Source organism: Theobroma umbraticum, unplaced genomic scaffold (genome assembly GCF_002168275.2).
Source record: "Theobroma umbraticum cultivar Fairchild unplaced genomic scaffold, ASM216827v3 scaffold_4.1, whole genome shotgun sequence".
Taxonomy (NCBI): Eukaryota; Viridiplantae; Streptophyta; class Magnoliopsida; order Malvales; family Malvaceae; genus Theobroma; species Theobroma umbraticum.
The window spans coordinates 5,919,319-5,936,674 of NW_018397258.1; the positions used below are offsets into that span (position 1 = coordinate 5,919,319).

Consider the following 17,356-nt stretch of genomic DNA (forward strand, 5'->3'; position numbering starts at 1 on the left):
AAAGTCTGTCATCTTCGAAAATCCTTGTATGGCTTGAAACAAAGCCCTCGTGCTTGGTTTGGCAAATTCAGTGAATCAGTTCAAGAGTTTGGGATGAAGAAGAGTAAGTGTGATCACTCATTATTTTATAAACACTCTGAGACAGGCATAATTTTACTAGTAGTGTATGTTGATGATATAGTCATTACTAAGAGTGACACTGTAGGTATTTCATCTCTCAAAACCTTTCTTCATACCCAGTTTCAAACAAAAGATTTGGGGTTGTTGAAGTATTTTTTAGGTATTGGCGTGACAAGGAGTAAAAAAGGTATTTTCTTGTCTCAAAGAAAATATGTTCTTGACTTGTTGACTGAGACAAGAAAATTGGGTGCTAAGCTTTGTAATGCACCAATGACTCCTAATTTGCAACTTACAAAAGAAGTTGGTGAATTGTTTGAAGACCCTGAAAAGTATAAAAGGCTGGTTAGAAAATTGAATTATCTCACAGTGACTCGTCCTAATATTACATACTTTGTTAGTGTTGTATGTCAATTTATGTCTACTCCAACAATTAACCATTGGGTAGCTTTGGAACAAATCCTATGTTATTTGAAAGGGGCTCCAAGATGTGGTCTGTTTTATGAAAATCATGGACACTAATATTGAATGTTTTTCAGATGCAGATTGGGCAAGTTCCAAGAGTGATAGGAGAACCACTACGGGATATTGTGTTTTTGTTGAAGGAAATCTGGTCTCATGAAAAAGTAAGAAGCAAAATATAGTATCTCGGTCTAGTGCAAAATCAAAATACAGAGCTATGGTACAAACTGTGTGAGGTAGTATGGATGTATCAGCTATTAAGTGAAGTTGGTCTTAAGTCTTCTTCGCTGGCAAAGCTATGGTGTGATAATCAAGCTGCTCTCCATATTGCCTCCAATCTCGTGTTTCATGAACGAACTAAGCATATTGAAGTAGATTGCCATTTTGTTCGTGAAAAGATTCAGCAGAAGTTCATCTCTACAAGATATGTTAAAACTGAAGATCAACTAGGAGATATCTTCACGAAAGTGTTGAATGGACCTCGAGTTGATTATATTCGCAGCAAGCTAGGCATGATTAACATCTATGCTCTAGCTTGAGGGGGAGTGTTATAGACTAGGAATGTGGAAATATTCTTTTATTAATAAACGTAATTATAGAAATTAGAAATCACCATAATTACAGGGATTGAAAATCACCACAATTATAGGGATTGGGAATCATCATAATTGTAGAAATTTTATTTTTTTTTATTTTTTTTATTCTTTTCCTATTTTAGAAATGTGTAAGCTATATATATAGGTGATATATTATGAATGAAAGGTGTGAAGTTTTCTCTTCCTAAATAACAATTCTAAATAGTTTCATTCCATAAGTAAAAAATTAGATATATTTTTAATGATCTTAAAACTCATACCCATAGCTACACAACAGCCCAAGACATACAAAGCCTAAGGCGTTAATCTATATAAACCCAATTAGAAGAAGACATAATGAAGAGGATTGGGGCAAAATATTAACTACTTTCTGAAGCCCAAGCAGTAATTTAAAAGGAAAGCCCTAAACTAAGTCCCAACCTCAACTCTTTTTCTCATTTTGTATTCTATGCCGTTATTCTTCTCTAGTTCTCCTTGCCACACGCATGACAGTAACAATTATAAAAAATAAACATATTAAAAATAAATAAATATAAATTTATATAAAAGTTGTTTTAAATAAACTAAATATTTTATTTCGTTATTTTCTATATATGAACTAAAGTCAAACATATGATTACTTTTTATTTTATTTATTTATATAGTGGATTTTGTTTTACGAATGAGATATAAAATTCTCGTTACGCGTTTAAAGAATGTTTTAAGAAAACTACAAATTGATTGATGGGCAGTGATATAATGATCACCAAAATTGTTCCACAGTCTAGCTAATGGGTTATACTAGCTAGCATACAGTCCTACTAACAGGTTATTTAGCACACAGTCTCGTTAACATATTATAATAGTTAATAATGATCATAAGAATGATAATGTTGATATGACCCTTGTCACAAGTTATAGTAATGACTATAGGAAAGATTGAAACTGAGTTTTAAACGTTAAATCTATGATTTTGCTTGATACGATATTTGAATAATGGTATCTGTTGCCAACAATTTATTAACAAGTGAAATTATCCATTTTAATTATAATGATTCTGTAACGATCTTGAAGCATAATTTATTGATCAACTAATGTTCTTGAATGATCTTATATAAATAAATAAATATAAAATATGTATATAAATGTGTATACATATATGTATATATGTATATACATGTGTGTACGTGTATAAGTACTTACCTTCTCCTTGGTAAGTCAAAGTGGGGTTTCGTCATCCCTTGCCTTGAGACCTAGGTGTATATGTGTATACACGTGTATACAAATGTGTATATATATTTATACATATATATACATACATATACACATATATATAATGCTTGATCCAATAAGGTGTGTATAACAATACTTGTTGAGTTGCTAAATGGGGAGAAGTTCTTAACTTTTAGAGAGCTAGGAGATCAAATTTGAGAGTTTACTTTAGTATTGAGACATTCATAGTTATTTGAGATCTTATGAATTGTAAACGATGTTAGCTGCTATTTTTGAATTATTCTTCTTGATAACTTATAAATTAGTTGTATTAGATTTCATTTTGAATTTCATTAAAGAAATTTGAAAGAATACTTTATTTTAGTCTTTTATATGGGTGATACATAGAAAAGCTTTGTATTACTTTCAAGCATTGCTTCAAGGTTTTTTTTTTTTTTTTTTTGAAGTGTATTGCTAAAATGACCATGCATGTCTTGATTTCAAGATGTGACACTTAAACTAAGAGCCTCACGCATCGACATCCTTGAAGAATATAAATAAAAATATTGAAGCTCCATCTCTAAAATTCTTAAGAATGAATTCATATCATAAATTAACAATAATATTACAAGATTAAAATCTGCCTCTTTCATGGAGAAAAGTTGCTTTTTATAAGCATATATAAGACAAACGAATTGGTTACTATCCATGGTAATAACTTATATAGCAAGTTCTAATCATAAACAATTTTTGATAAAGTAGATGCTAAAATACTAAACGACAAACAAGCTTGGACAAGCTGTCTTAGATTCTATGTGATGCACTTCTTTTGATGTGACTTTTTTTTATGCTTTCTCGCATCTTTTAGTAAAGTTCTTTTACCAATGAAGATATGACAACACACTAACATACTTAGCACACACTAGCATACTTAATTAAACATTATTTTGATGAGGAGTAATTTTCACAGGGTCCATGTCAACGTTGAAGTCCATGGGGTCGGGTTGAACTCTTCAGAATCATCAATTCAATAATGATAGGTTGACATGCCTGATATGCAGAGGTTCATAATACCAACAGTTTTTCTCCCAACAACAATATTTATCAAAGTAGATGAGAACATATCTTTTGAGTGTTGTGGAGTACTCAGACAAATAGTGTTTCCACCGATCATCCGAAAAAGTGGAAAAAGGATGCATAAGGAGTGTAACACCGCCTAGTAAAAGGATGCCTTGGAGAATGGGTTGTCATAGAGGGAAAAATTTAGCGAATTGTAGGACCATGTCCATGGCTAAAGTCCATTTTCAATAAAAGGTAAAAACAGATAATTTGGTATGGGTACTTGTGCAGGCTGTCTGGAAAACATGTCTGAGATGATATTGTCTTTGCCTTTTATATGCTTGAAAGTGAATAAGTATTGCAAAAACATTGTGTCCATCGAAACAATTGTGCATTGTAAAGGGTTTTCTTTTTGAAGTTTAAAATGTATTCAAAGGCTGACAAGTTAGACTCAATAGCGAAAAAATGACCAATGACATAAAACTCGATCCTTTGCATATCATATTTTACTACAAATATTTTTTTGAAAGTGGAGTGAGACTTGATTTTTAACTTTTAAATCTTCCATTTTGTATTCACAAATTTGTCTGTTTCCATTGATTTCTTCGAGAAATACCATGAACTAATATTTATTACTTGCATCCATCTGGAGGATTCTCCTGCCATGCGAGAATCTTGACTGCTTTTACATGCTTTTATATTCACTGAGTTAAGAATCTTCTTTTAACATCAATTGTGGTGGACTTGATATTTTGGCGAGATTTGGGATGAGTTTGCTTATATGATTAACAATTCTGAAGAACTATTAGACTTGTTTTTTGGTGAGGTGTTCATTTGAAAAAGACTATAGCTCTTGGGTAATATGTGGTTGAGTTATGTATTGTCCATCTTTGAGATGCATTCTAAGAAAATCAATCTTTGTGATACCAATTATCATCTTCTTTTCAAATAGTATGATGCCACACTGTACAATAATAAATTGAAATCTTTTCAAAAGTTACTTATAACTTGTCTCATCAGAGAAAACAATAAGATATCGTCAACACAGATAATAGCATCATCCAAAATTGGACTAAATATTTGAGTCATGGCTTTTTGAAATAATGATGCTACTGTCTTCAAACCAAAGGCATTATCTATTGAAAATGGTGTTATAGGATGCAAAGTGTGGTCATGTATCTTTCAGACTGAAGAACTCCAAGTTGCCAAAATCCTACGTTACGATCGAACTTGGAAAGTACTTTTGCATTTAACAAGTTTGTAAGGAGTGTCTCTCTGTTTGGCAATGGAAACTTGTCATCTACTAGGAATAAATGGACTGGCTTATAACTAATGATCAATCATAACTTCCCACGTACTTGCTCTAACCTTTTGTTGACGTGAAATGCCTCACAAGCCCATTACCAAACATGGGTTCAATTAGACATTGGCTCAGCATGACCTTTTGAAACGATTTCAATTTATTATCCAACAATATGATATCATGTTATCCGATAAGAAAATAATAATTAGTACTAAGAGGTAGATTTATTTGGAATGCATGTCAAAGATGAGCAATACACAACTCAGCCATACATTGTCGAGAAGTTACAATATTTCTTGAATGAAAACCTCACAAAAAGACAAGTTCAACAGTTTTTTGAAATTGTTAATTATTATATAAGTGAATCCATTCCAAATTTTGTCAAGATATCGAGTCCACTTCGATTAATGTTAGAGAAAGATTCCTTAACTCACTGGACATAGAAGCAAACAAAAACAATCAAGATTATCAAATCTATTGCCTAGTCACTTCCAACTCTACAGATTCTCTTGCATGGTAAAAGAATCCTCCAAGCAGGTGCATGTAATATATATTGATCTATGGCGTTACTCGAAGAAATCAATCAAAAGAGAAAGATTTACAAATACAAAAGTGGAAAATTTAAAGATTTGAAAATCCACCATCACTTCACTTTCAAGGAAATAATTGCAATAAAATATGGAATTCAGAAGTTTGAGTTCCATCTCATTGGTCATCACTTTACTATTGAGCCTAACATGTCAACCTTTGAACAGATACTTAACTTCAAGAAGAAAACCTTTCCCAACACACAATTGGTTTGATGGGGTGCAATGGTTTTCACAGTACTCAATGACTTTCAAACATATAAAAAAGTAAAGACAATTTCATCCCAAACATGCTCTCCAGACCAACCTTCATATCTCCACATAAACCTTTCTCCTCAAAAATTCTCCCAATCATTGTCATAATAGAGCCTTCCTCCTCCACCAACCTAAACAATGAATCTTTTCCCTTTCAAAAACTCCTTCAGAACTCGTTTCTGAAATCGCACACAAAACTATAAATTTCAAGACTAAAGACAAACCCTTTTACTACCAATCTAGCATTATCATGAGATATGGTGATACATCAATCCAACCAATTAGAATACACCCCAAATACCCCTTTATCCATCCACTTTACTTCCCCACAAGACAATGAATAACCTTCCCCAAAGAAACCCTTGTTACCTATGGTATTTCTATCACCTCCATTATATTGCCATAGAATTCCCGCTCAACCTTTTCTTAAAAACTATCTAAAAATTCCAAAACATGGTCCGGCCCAGAAGACATCCTCTTGACCTCAGTCATGAAAATCTTGAACCTTTTCTCGATTGGTTCTGGCCCACACCCATTTGGAAATAATGAATCATAACATACCATAAGTTGAACAAAACAAACCTTACATTATCCGCATTTTTCACAACCTTTGTAGCTATATAAGTGCTACCTAGTACTTTCCCCTACACGACCATTCTTACTAGTCAAAAATACTCCCTCCATGATGAAATCACTACTCACCCCTAGGAGTATGATGAGATTCAAAGACAGCTCTGTGAGCTCAATAGAACCATACCCTTCGAAATTTGGCCCCAAGCTTAAGACTAGATGGCATGGAAGGACTATCCTAATCACTACATCACACAGCTGAACATTGACAAGCACATCTATGAGCAAAAGTTCACAAACCCAAAAATTAGACTACTCCACCCTGAATTTGAATTTAACATGTCCCGTCTAAAGCCATTAAAGTGGAACCAATACTGGCAAACTCCAATAATCTAAGACCCACAACCAAAGCCACCCATCTACTAGGATGACTCTCGAAATCCTTATGCTTTTGATATAGACCCCTATGACCTCAGAAAAGACTTATGACCTTGAAGATTTCTTCATATACAAACTACAACCAGGACCAATCAAGCAAGCTACATCAAACTTGAACTTGGCAACCTCCAACTCCACCAAACCAAAAACCATGGAACAAGAACTTGAACCATGGACAAAGATATTCCCCCACAAAAGGAAATGGAATCTCTGATCTTATATGACTTGAGACTTCGAAAAATGGATTTTCCGCGAGCAAAAAATTCCCATCTCAGTCTCCCATTTGACAATAATTAGGACTAATCACCTATGATCATCAAAATTATTTTTAATTAAGTGTGCTAGTGTGTACTAAATATATCAGTGTGTTGTGATGCCTTTATCAGTAAAAGCGTTTCACCAAAAGACGAGAAAAAGTATCAAAATAAGTGCATCATAGGAATCCAAGATAGCTTGTCCAAGCTCGTTTGTCTTTTAGTATTTGTCTTATAGTATTTTTAGCATCTACTTTATCAAAAGTTGTGTACGATTAGAACTTGTCATATAAGCTTTATCAAAGTAGTATACTTTAGGTCTCATTAAGTCACTATCAAGGATAGTAACCAGTTCGCCTTGGTGTGCCGCATGTATACCTATATAATGCAACTCCTCCATGAAAGTGGCAAATTTTTGTCCCGTAATATTTTCCCTAGTGAAATATCAAGTATGTTTTTCTAAGCTCCTTTTCTTGGTTACTCTCTCTTCTTAGTTACTAGCTAGCATGAAACCATTGTTCACACCAAGTAAGCAATGACATGAGTCATGCTCTACAATTACCATTTCAGTGAATCCTTTGCATCAGAAAACTCATGGAGTTAATTACTAACCACTGCATATCACTATAGAATTAGTGTTGCAGTCCAATTCATCGTGACTTGTTACTGTAGCATGAAAACGTATGCCATAAGAGTCCAGGCTTGACTAGACCGTGTTGCCAAGAATGGGCTTGAGAGTCAAAAATTGGCTAGAATACCTTGATCTACACTTAATGCTACAGACTACTTGCTTATGCACATAGATTTAAATGCAAGCAAAATACATATTTCAAACAAAAAAAAAGAGTATCAAAAGACTACGTATGGAAAAGGCTCTCACCTGTGTACTTCCCATTCCTCTCATAGTCACTTAGAAAATGGGATACAACCGTAGTTGGTATCACATAACCAATATTTTCAGCCTCCTCAGATCTGTAAACCTAAAGAAAGTCTCCCATCAAAACATAATATGTGGTAGTTAGGGAAAGGGAAAGGTTGAGAGGGACTAAACATAGCACAAGAAAAAACACATGATGAAAAGAATAATAGTTGATAAAATAAAATTCAGCCCAACAAGTGTGTCAAAATTTGAAAGGAAGCAAGTATAAAAGCACTATCTCTCCTTGTCACATACTGCTATTCTTCTTTGATATGTTTACAAATTTTAAGGAGTGCACTTTAGTTTTGCATGTTATACATTTATTGCTTAACTCGTCATTTGCCTTAATAACTAATTCAATTAAGGCAAGGGTAAGACGCTAAAAATCAATAATTAATGCTTGTTTTAGTAATGAACAAACATTTTGAGACAACTCAAAAGGAAAATGGAATGCAACGGCACTTATGAAAAAAAGGGAATATAAATTGAACTAAACTGAATAAATGATTAAAAAACCAAAGTTGTCTCATAACAGATTTTGGCATAAATCCACAAATTAAAAGTCAAACAAAATTGACACAAAACATGTACCTGAAATGCAACCCCAATGCACTCTCCCTGCTCGTTGAATGCAGGACCACCGCTATTACCTAAAATCTACCAAGTAAGCAATGACTATCACAATGATATGGGCAACACCTTTCAAAAAGTGACATGTTGCAAGGCTTAGATACATAAATTTCAATGACCTACTGACCAGGATTTATTGCTGCGTCAATTTGAATGCCCAACAAATCAGATGAGCCATGGGCATATGATGTGACCTGAGGATATAATATCGGTTAGAAACTTGATACCGTTATTCACTTAACATGTTGGGGAGCAAGAAAATATACAAAAAATAAAAAGAAAAAACATGGATATAGGCATCAAAGTAACAATAAGGTAAGGCAAGATCTGAGAGATACTTGTTCATTATCAGTTAGAAGGGGTGAATCAAACCTCTATACGTGATACTACTCCCTTTGTCACTGAAATGGTGTCTCCTCCTAGGGGATATCCCACAACAGTTACTGCATCCTGCCCATGAAAAAAACAGAACAGAAACAGCTCAAAAAACTTGAAATTGTTATTCACTAAAGCTTCAAAACCTTGTATCTAACTTAGAAAAAGCAGAACTGTGGCTGTCATATTAATAAAAGGAAATACGGAACAAATTTTATGTTACTATTTTGAAGTTCAGTGTAAGCTATGAGGGCCTTCATGCCTTCTATCTTTATGACATATCCCACGCCTGATACAGATCAGGCAGATATGCAGAACTTCTCACAATAACATTACAGATATACAAAGCTTATTATGACCTTAGATGACCTTGAAAAATGGTGTAAATACTTAGAATGGTGCTAGATTCTTAATTGTTCAGCTTTATCTGTTTGATTTTAAATAGCAGATCATATTACTGACCCCAAATAAAAACACAGAAAAAATCAAAGACCATTGGCATTTCTTTTATGATGTATTAGTCCTCTGCTGAATCCAATTAGATACTTATTTCATCAAGATATTGAATCAACCGAACCGTCCTTAAGATTAGTGATGAAGCATGAGGTATTCCAACATGGACTGAGAGAATAGTTCTATGCTCAGAAAAAAGTGAAGGGCTGTTCAAAACCTGAAGACCCGGCAAGTGTCCCAAGCGGAGTGGCTCAGCTCCTCTCCAAAATTCCTTACTCTCGACTGAAAGCAAAGCTATATCACAATCAACACCTCTAGCTAAAACCTGTTCATCAAATCATGAGACGAAAGTAAGCAGCAAGGTCTTACTAAAGGTGAACAAGCAGACAACTCCTGATCTGTGCAGCTTGGAAGTTGGAAGTTACTTATCAGATTTTCAACTGTTATACCTTGCTAGTCAATGGTGTGCTTCAACATGCATAAATCTTCATTCAATATAATTATCCTTTTTTATAGGTATTTTAAACAAATATAATAATTTGCAGTAGGTTATTATTTGATGAGGAAACCTATATAGGTTAAATTCATACATATTTTTATCCTAATAAAGTACTAATAAAATTTAATTTGTTCAACAATCACCCATAAGACTAGTTCAGACTTAATCTGGATTTGCTAAGAAATATGAAAAACTGAAGTGATAACATTGCAAGTATACTTGAGGACCTCAAATACACAAAAATGCCTGAAAGTAGAAGTGAAGCAACCAAAATAGCACTTGAAAAAGGCACATCAAGATCTTGGGCCTGCCTGAGGGTAGATTCTATAAGTGCTAATACTTGCCATGTCCATCATTTTATATCTATTCAAAACCATCTCATGTAATTTCTTATCATTTCTATATAAATCCCCATAAACACCGTACTTGTATCAGGTCATATATTTTATTTGAAAATATATAAGTATATTGAGTAGTTGAAACAAAGTTTTTTTTTTCAGCTAGATTTCTTTATTTTGCCTACATAAACGTAAATGGCAATTGCCAGACTGCAGCCCAAATATAAAACGAAACAGTTAGAAGGACAAAGGAAGAGGTGGGCTTGATATTCAAAATCATAGCAACAAAAACCAGGAAAAAAAATCAAGGTGAATGAAAAGGAACCCACCCTAAGCAATTAAACTGCTGAAGTCATTGATATCTGGAATGTCATGCTATTTACTAACCGATTTACACTTTCTCGCCAATAGTGATGTATCATTAATCATTACTACTTTCTACATTGGGCTAATGTTTTTATGCCTTCAAATGCTATGGAGGAAAAAAAGATGGTACTAAAATCATCAGTTGTTAACCCACATTAATAGAAATTAAGCAAATTGTTTGAGGCTGAGATTTAAGACATTGCTGACTAAACATTCTGAGAAAGCATTAAATATTTATTAGGAGCAATACCTTAGCAACATATTTGGTATCATCTCCCCTTCTTTTTACTTTAACCTGTTGTCCAAAATGATAAAAGCAAATAGAATAACCAACTGAACATAACAGCAAAATGCAATCAAAGCATACAAGAAATAAAAGCAAATAAACAACAACTCCAACTTATGAGAGAAAAATTGAAATAGCTAAAATGTACAGTACTAGATGACCTTATGTACTTCACTTAACAACCAAGGTCAGGAAGTCCATTGTGACATGGGTAGTGAGGGCCATGAGATATGACACAAACCACTTCACACTCCTTGTCTCAGTGGAGAGAAGTTAGAAATCCCAATCTATATGCATCTAAACCCAAAGAGTATGATAGCATAATGCAGATATCCAACTAACGAATTGGATACTAAAAATGTAAATGGAACTTTTGAATTATTAACTCTCAAAATCAATACAAAAATGATCTTCACTTTCCTTAATATGCCATTCTCCTTTCACATTTTAAAAGTGCATACAGAAGTAAAGGAGATGTCAAAGAAGCTCAACTAACCGGGCTTGTATTCTTAGTAGTGGAAACTAAAGCAGGCCCTGTTTCTTGCCAGTAAATTGTGAACCTAAAATCTGAAATCCTACAACAAATGCAATCTAGAAACTCCCTTTAAATTTGGTTCTAGCCCAATTCCTTTTACATTGATACTGGACGAGAAATGGTGCCATCAGCTTTCTAAAATCAATAAAAAGTATAAGCTGTGACAACTGGTTTAGAGAATGATCTCCAGCAAACTCCAAAGCTTTTTTATTCAGCAAAATGATGATTTGACATTTATTTCCATTAAGTTTTACAGATAATTTAATATCTACTTGCATGCTCGAGAACTATAATAGATTACCTGTGTATCATGCTCCACACAATGTGCATTTGTTAAAAGTTTCCCATCCCCAATCATGAAAGCACTGCATGACAAAAGGAACATAAATATCAATTAAAATCTAATACCTGAAATACAACATAAGATGAATGAAAGACAATAAACCACTGACAGGAATTAGAAAAGCCTGAGAACCAACTAAACTGCTTTTCTTTCTCTATTTTTTCTTAAATCTATCTGTATGCTTCAGGAGATGGAAACAAGTTAGAATATTGCCTTCCAGTGCTTGTAAATTGTCTTTGCTTTTGCCAAGGAAGGGAATAATCAGGTGCGGTATGGGTGCAGTAAACCTAAATCAGAGATAAAACAAGGAATATAATTAACAAATAGCAAAAAAACAGAAAGGAAAAGCTCTGTAAATTATTGACTTACCAACATATTCACTCTAATAACCATTTATTCTCAAAAAATAGTAACAATGATAATAAAGATCAGTATGGGGTTCTGCGTAACGAATATGTGTAGCTTGCTGATTGAAGATGCATCCAAAATGCCTATTTAGCTAAAAACAATTTCTTCTCTTATATTTAGAAATGTCAATGGCATTTTAGTCCAAAACAAGCACTCTGCGTACCCAAAAACTTCCAGAGAAACTGAACCAGTATCAATTGCACTATCCTGGCACCCAATGAGCTAGCCATCTTAATTTTCCATAGCACATGTATGTTAGACACTTTGGGAAAGAGTACAGATAAGGGTTGGTAGATCATGATAGTGCATTTGTGGTATGATAACTCAAAACTAAGGACTATACCATCTACAGCATAGACATGAACTTCATCTATAGCAAAAAAGATGCACACAAAAGCTACCAGACTTGCACATGAGCCACTCAAAATTGCAACAATTAGAAATGCAAAAGTATGATAAAGGCAATATGGCACTCTATTGTTTAACAAACTAAATATATTGAAAATTTTCAACATAACAAAAGTTGTCTTTTTTTTTTTTTGCTTTAATCTATTTTGAACCTTCACAACAGCATTGAGAAAGGTTGCATCCTGAAGATTCCCTGGTTCAACCTGAAATAAAATGGAAAGAGGTCATAACAAATGAAGAGTTACAGAAAAGCTTCAAGTGTGCACAAAAGAAACAGAAGTGAGCATGTGATAAGGCAAGTAGTATTACAAATATGCTAAGAGTTTTATTAAGCACACTTGTAGCAATTTTGAGAAACAAAATTATAATTATGACTATTCCAGACAACAAATAAGAAGTTCTCAAAAATTTTCAAGGGCTTCCAACATTAGCATGATTAGCACTTTCTACATTGTAAGTGTTGGGTGCCATGTATACAATGATTGAAGTCAAGTAACTTTGTACACTGGCCTTGTTAACAATTGACGCGAAAGTTATAATGAAATCCAGGTTTCTTGAGAAGAATATACAACAAACTCATAAGAAAATTGATTAGACCCCAGGTGTCCTGAATGGCTGGAAAAAGGGGTTTATGCATATGCAAAAAGCTAGCTTAAACTTGTGGTTTCTACTTGAGAAAAAATAGCCAAGCAATAACTGAATATAAATTCAATCCAATCATGTAAGTCTGTAATCCAAGGCTTCACATTCAGCAACTGTTTGAAGTAAAACAATTTCCCTTGAAACTACATGTTTGCAAATGTACTTGTTGCTCCCTCGAGTCAAGCTGAAACTCCTTCTTGTCTTTTCTTTGCGTACTGAATGATTTAAAACCTGTTGATTGAGGACGCCCCATGTCCCCTCTACCACTAATTCCATCAGCATATAAACTAGACTTTTCATCTTTTGATCTTCTGGGAAGATTCTTCTGGGAAACAGGATCTTTCTGAATACAAAATAATAGACCAGTGACCAGTTAATAAGGATCAAATTGATCTGAGGACCACGGTGCTATGAAAGAAACCCCAACATGTTAATTTTACATTGGAATCTACAGAACATAGCATGAAAGGTTCAGACACAGAGCATTCTCTTATTAACACCAATACCACATAGCCCATCCATCTTGTTCTATGATAAAAGCTTTCCCAAAACCTACTTTGCAATCACATACACAATGGTTAATTAAAAAAAAATGTAAATTTTTATTGTTACAAGCTTTGACCTGTCACTTCACTTTGATGCATTGTGGCACAATAATGTTTATAATCAGTAAAATCAAACAGCGGCTGTTCTTAAACCCTAAAAGATTACTTCCACCTTCTCCTGCAAACCAAATTACGTTATTGTACCGATTTAAAGTCTTAAACTCTTCCCCAAACGACAGAAACGAACCACAAACGACATTTCCAATTGCCCAATCTTAAATGAGGAAAACTCGACGTATAAACCCAAAAAAAATGTGCCCCCAATCAAACTATAAGCAATTAAACATCGATAACACGTGAAATTTTATGCAACCAAGTCGCATCAGTTTCAGTGAAACTTGAAAAAAGGGAAACCAAAATCAAATGTATATAAAGGTTAGAGAATTTGAGCAAAAGAAAAAGGTTACCTCAGCGTTGAACTTACGGGGAGATGTCGACGAGCTAGTCTTCAGAGCTCTTTTCTTGTCATTGGTGGCTTTAGGAGAGAGCGCGTCAAGGGACGCCTGTGAAGTGGAGGTGGAAGTGGCTAGACGCCTATGGTAAGAAACGGAGTAACGGAATTTAACGGTGGAGCTGAGTACGGAGAAGCAGCAGTGGGCGACTGCCATTGCCATAATAATAGTATATATTTAAGCGCTGCAACGGCTAAAAGGAGAATGGTGAGGGAAAGGAGATTTTTCCTTTAGTGAAGATACACTCTCGCTTTCCCTTATCCTCTGGGTTCATAAGATTAGGTTACTGATTTTGGCGCCTCCTTCATTTTGACCAATGAGGTGCCTCCGTGATAAGGAAAATTATTTTAGTGTGAGATATCTTATTTTTAAATTTTATTCACATTTTATGAAAATATATTAATTTTTAAAATAAATATTTTATTTTAAAAAAATATTTTTTATTATACACGTAACTCCAATCATAATCAATTATTAATATTTTTATCAACACAATAATATGGTAAGGATAAAATGATAATTTTATTTTTAATTAATTTTTATAATATTATTATATAATTTTATTTTTTTTAATTAAAGAAAATTCCCATCAAGGAGCACCGGATCTGGTGCTCCCCAAGTGGGGAACCCGATGCTCCCTTAGGGGGGGAGCTGCCTAAGGGAGTCACTGCCTTTCTTTGAACAGTATCCATAGGTGTTTTTTTTTTTTTTTTTAAATAATAACAATTTTTAAATTAATAAAATAATATTTTAATTGTTTTTATATTTTCTGTTAACAATATTTGTGCTTTTAAGATAGAAAGTTTATTTTTAAAATTAATAAACTGATTCAAATTTAAAAAGTAAGGAAATTTTACCCATTATTTTATTATTTATATAAAGGAGTTTGGGCATTTGTTAAGGGTATTTTAATCCTGTGAAAAGACACGTAACATTCCGGTTATTTCGGGTAACCGTTGGCAATATATGGGCTGATTGCTGGTGAGATGGGCTAACTGAAGCCCACTTGAGCACAGGCCAGCGAAGAAGGGGAATGACCTGCTTGCAAAACGTGCCAAAAAAATCAAGTTAAAAAATATCAAAACTGATTTAGCAATGGACTAGTAAACCTTGCAATTCTTGCTGATTTTTATCTAAACAAAGTTTGCAATTCGAGAAACCATAGATGCAATGGAGGTGTCGTTGAGAAAATTCATGCAATCATATTACAAAATGCAGCGGAAATTAAAATTCTTCCCTGAAGTAATATTATTTTTTATTATTTAATGCAAATATGTCCAATTAGGGGAGTAAAATTTCTTTATCTTAGTACCTTAGATGTCAAAATTTAAAGGTAAACAAGTTCACAGCCTCATTCCTCTTGGTGCACCAAGCTTGGGTTATTGTAAACTTCAAACAATGTAATTGTCCAACCTTTAATGATAATCCACATAAGTTGATTTAGTGTGTTAGACATACTTGTATAGGTACATCTCTAGTCTTATAGCTATGAGATAGCCATGTTAGACCTTGGGTTTGGTTCTGCTGGCTGTTTGCCAATCTTATGAGCAAGCAGATTAGCTCTCGTCTTAATATTTTTCTTGCTGCCAGCTGGAATTTTTTTAACCAGTTTCGTGCAGGATTCCTACTTTAATGGTAGATTTTTCTAAAGTCATATTGAGCTATGAAATGAAATCACATCAGCTTTTCAAAAAAATAAAAATAAGAATTCACATAAATGGCTATGAAAAAAAAAACTTCAATAGAAAATGTGATTGCTTATGCTGACAGCGTTTAGTGCTGATTGGAGAAGACACTCTCGATTTTCTCACTTCTCAAAGGAAACCTGAAAACAACCAACAATGGAGGAAGAAGAAACCTGCTCACCGTCGAAAGAAAGCGACATCCAAGGAATCACTCTAAGGGCGATTTTCAGGGATCAAACCTTAGGCCGACAGCCGACGCCTCTCTCTCTCCTCTTGTCTTGCTTGCCTCCCGAGTGTTGGATGAGTTATACGAGTTATTGTAGTGTTGTTCCACTTGTGCAGCATAAGCACATATTCGTAAGCAACTCCAATCCTAACAGATTTGACATAACATTTTCATAATTATAAAATTACCTCTAATTTAATCAAACCATTCAATTACTTGAAATTTCTTTTTTTTTTTACAATTAAGTTCAACTTAATTTTTTCATTTTATATTCTCAAATTGTCATTCTTAATATGTGTCACCTATTAAATTTTAAACATAATATAAATTATAATCCTATGTTAGATAAGATTAAATAAATCAAATTCCTTTCAATTCATCATCAATTTCAAATTAATTTCATTAATATTTATAGGTCAATATATTTTTAACTGATATATATTGATCAGTTTATGTGCATTTCAAATTTTTTATGTTCAAAGAAATTACGTGTTGATATTTAATTATTTAATATTTAACTAAATATTTTTATTAATACTTTATATTAAACTTAATATTATTGAAAATTAATTAATTAATAATTTTCATTAAAATAATATACATGTAAATTATTTTTTATATATGGACGTTGTGTGTACAGTGTAATAAAACGAAAGCATTGTTTTTCGAAACAATGTAAAAATTTATTGCGTTTAACAATTTTAGAAATTTTGATTCCCTTTTAGAATAATACAAAAACAAAAACACATTACTGGACATGCTTTCTAAAAAGACAGAAAATAAAATATAAATAAGAAAAGAAAAGATAACAAATGAAATACCAAACCACACCTTATATTCTAGATTTGGTGGTTTAGCTAGCTTTCCAGTCGGAGTCTCATAGACCATAATGCTTGGGTGTCTGTAGTATATATATATATGTATATATGTATGTATATATGTATGCATATAAAAATAGGAAACTACCCTATCAACCTTTGGAATTGCATATCTCTTAGGTTTTTGTGTCACCTTCCTACATGATGTGTAGAGGGGAAATGCTAACAAGCTATGCATTATTAATGATAATTAATTAAATATAAATTATAAAAATTTATTTAATTTCAAATAAAATATATGAATTTTATTGTATTTATTAAACATTAAAAATTTATTTGAATCTTATTAAATAATTAGAAAATTTTTAAAGTATTAAGACTAGTAGCATTTAGTAGGTAAGTTCTAATTAAGTTTTGATTGCTATCCTTCGGCATTATTTTTTGCCAAATATAGTCTAACAGAGTTTTCGGTATTTCGGAATGGTGATAAACCTGTAACGCCATTTTGAGGTGAAAGTGAAACCAAAGGAAACAAC

The 17,356-nt window shown here is 33.1% G+C and overlaps 1 protein-coding gene across 2 annotated transcripts in view; it reads right to left on the reverse strand.

The window, feature by feature from the left end:
- Nucleotides 1-14,397, reverse strand: part of DEG2 (DEGP protease 2) — a 23,004-nt gene extending 8,607 nt beyond the window's left edge. Inside the window, exons 1-11 of one of the 2 annotated variants that reach the window (XM_021423929.2) lie at nucleotides 14,047-14,397; nucleotides 13,198-13,377; nucleotides 12,545-12,595; nucleotides 11,790-11,863; nucleotides 11,535-11,598; nucleotides 10,663-10,707; nucleotides 9,427-9,534; nucleotides 8,754-8,831; nucleotides 8,509-8,575; nucleotides 8,343-8,401; nucleotides 7,713-7,812 (exon numbers count right to left, since the gene is read on the reverse strand). In XM_021423929.2, the coding sequence (XP_021279604.1) occupies nucleotides 7,713-7,812; nucleotides 8,343-8,401; nucleotides 8,509-8,575; nucleotides 8,754-8,831; nucleotides 9,427-9,534; nucleotides 10,663-10,707; nucleotides 11,535-11,598; nucleotides 11,790-11,863; nucleotides 12,545-12,595; nucleotides 13,198-13,377; nucleotides 14,047-14,253 (1,033 nt within the window). In that variant the 5' untranslated portion in view covers nucleotides 14,254-14,397. The remainder of the gene's footprint in view (nucleotides 1-7,712; nucleotides 7,813-8,342; nucleotides 8,402-8,508; nucleotides 8,576-8,753; nucleotides 8,832-9,426; nucleotides 9,535-10,662; nucleotides 10,708-11,534; nucleotides 11,599-11,789; nucleotides 11,864-12,544; nucleotides 12,596-13,197; nucleotides 13,378-14,046) is intronic. The other variant, XM_021423931.2, reaches the window with a different exon arrangement.
- Nucleotides 14,398-17,356: the final 2,959 nt, after the last annotated feature.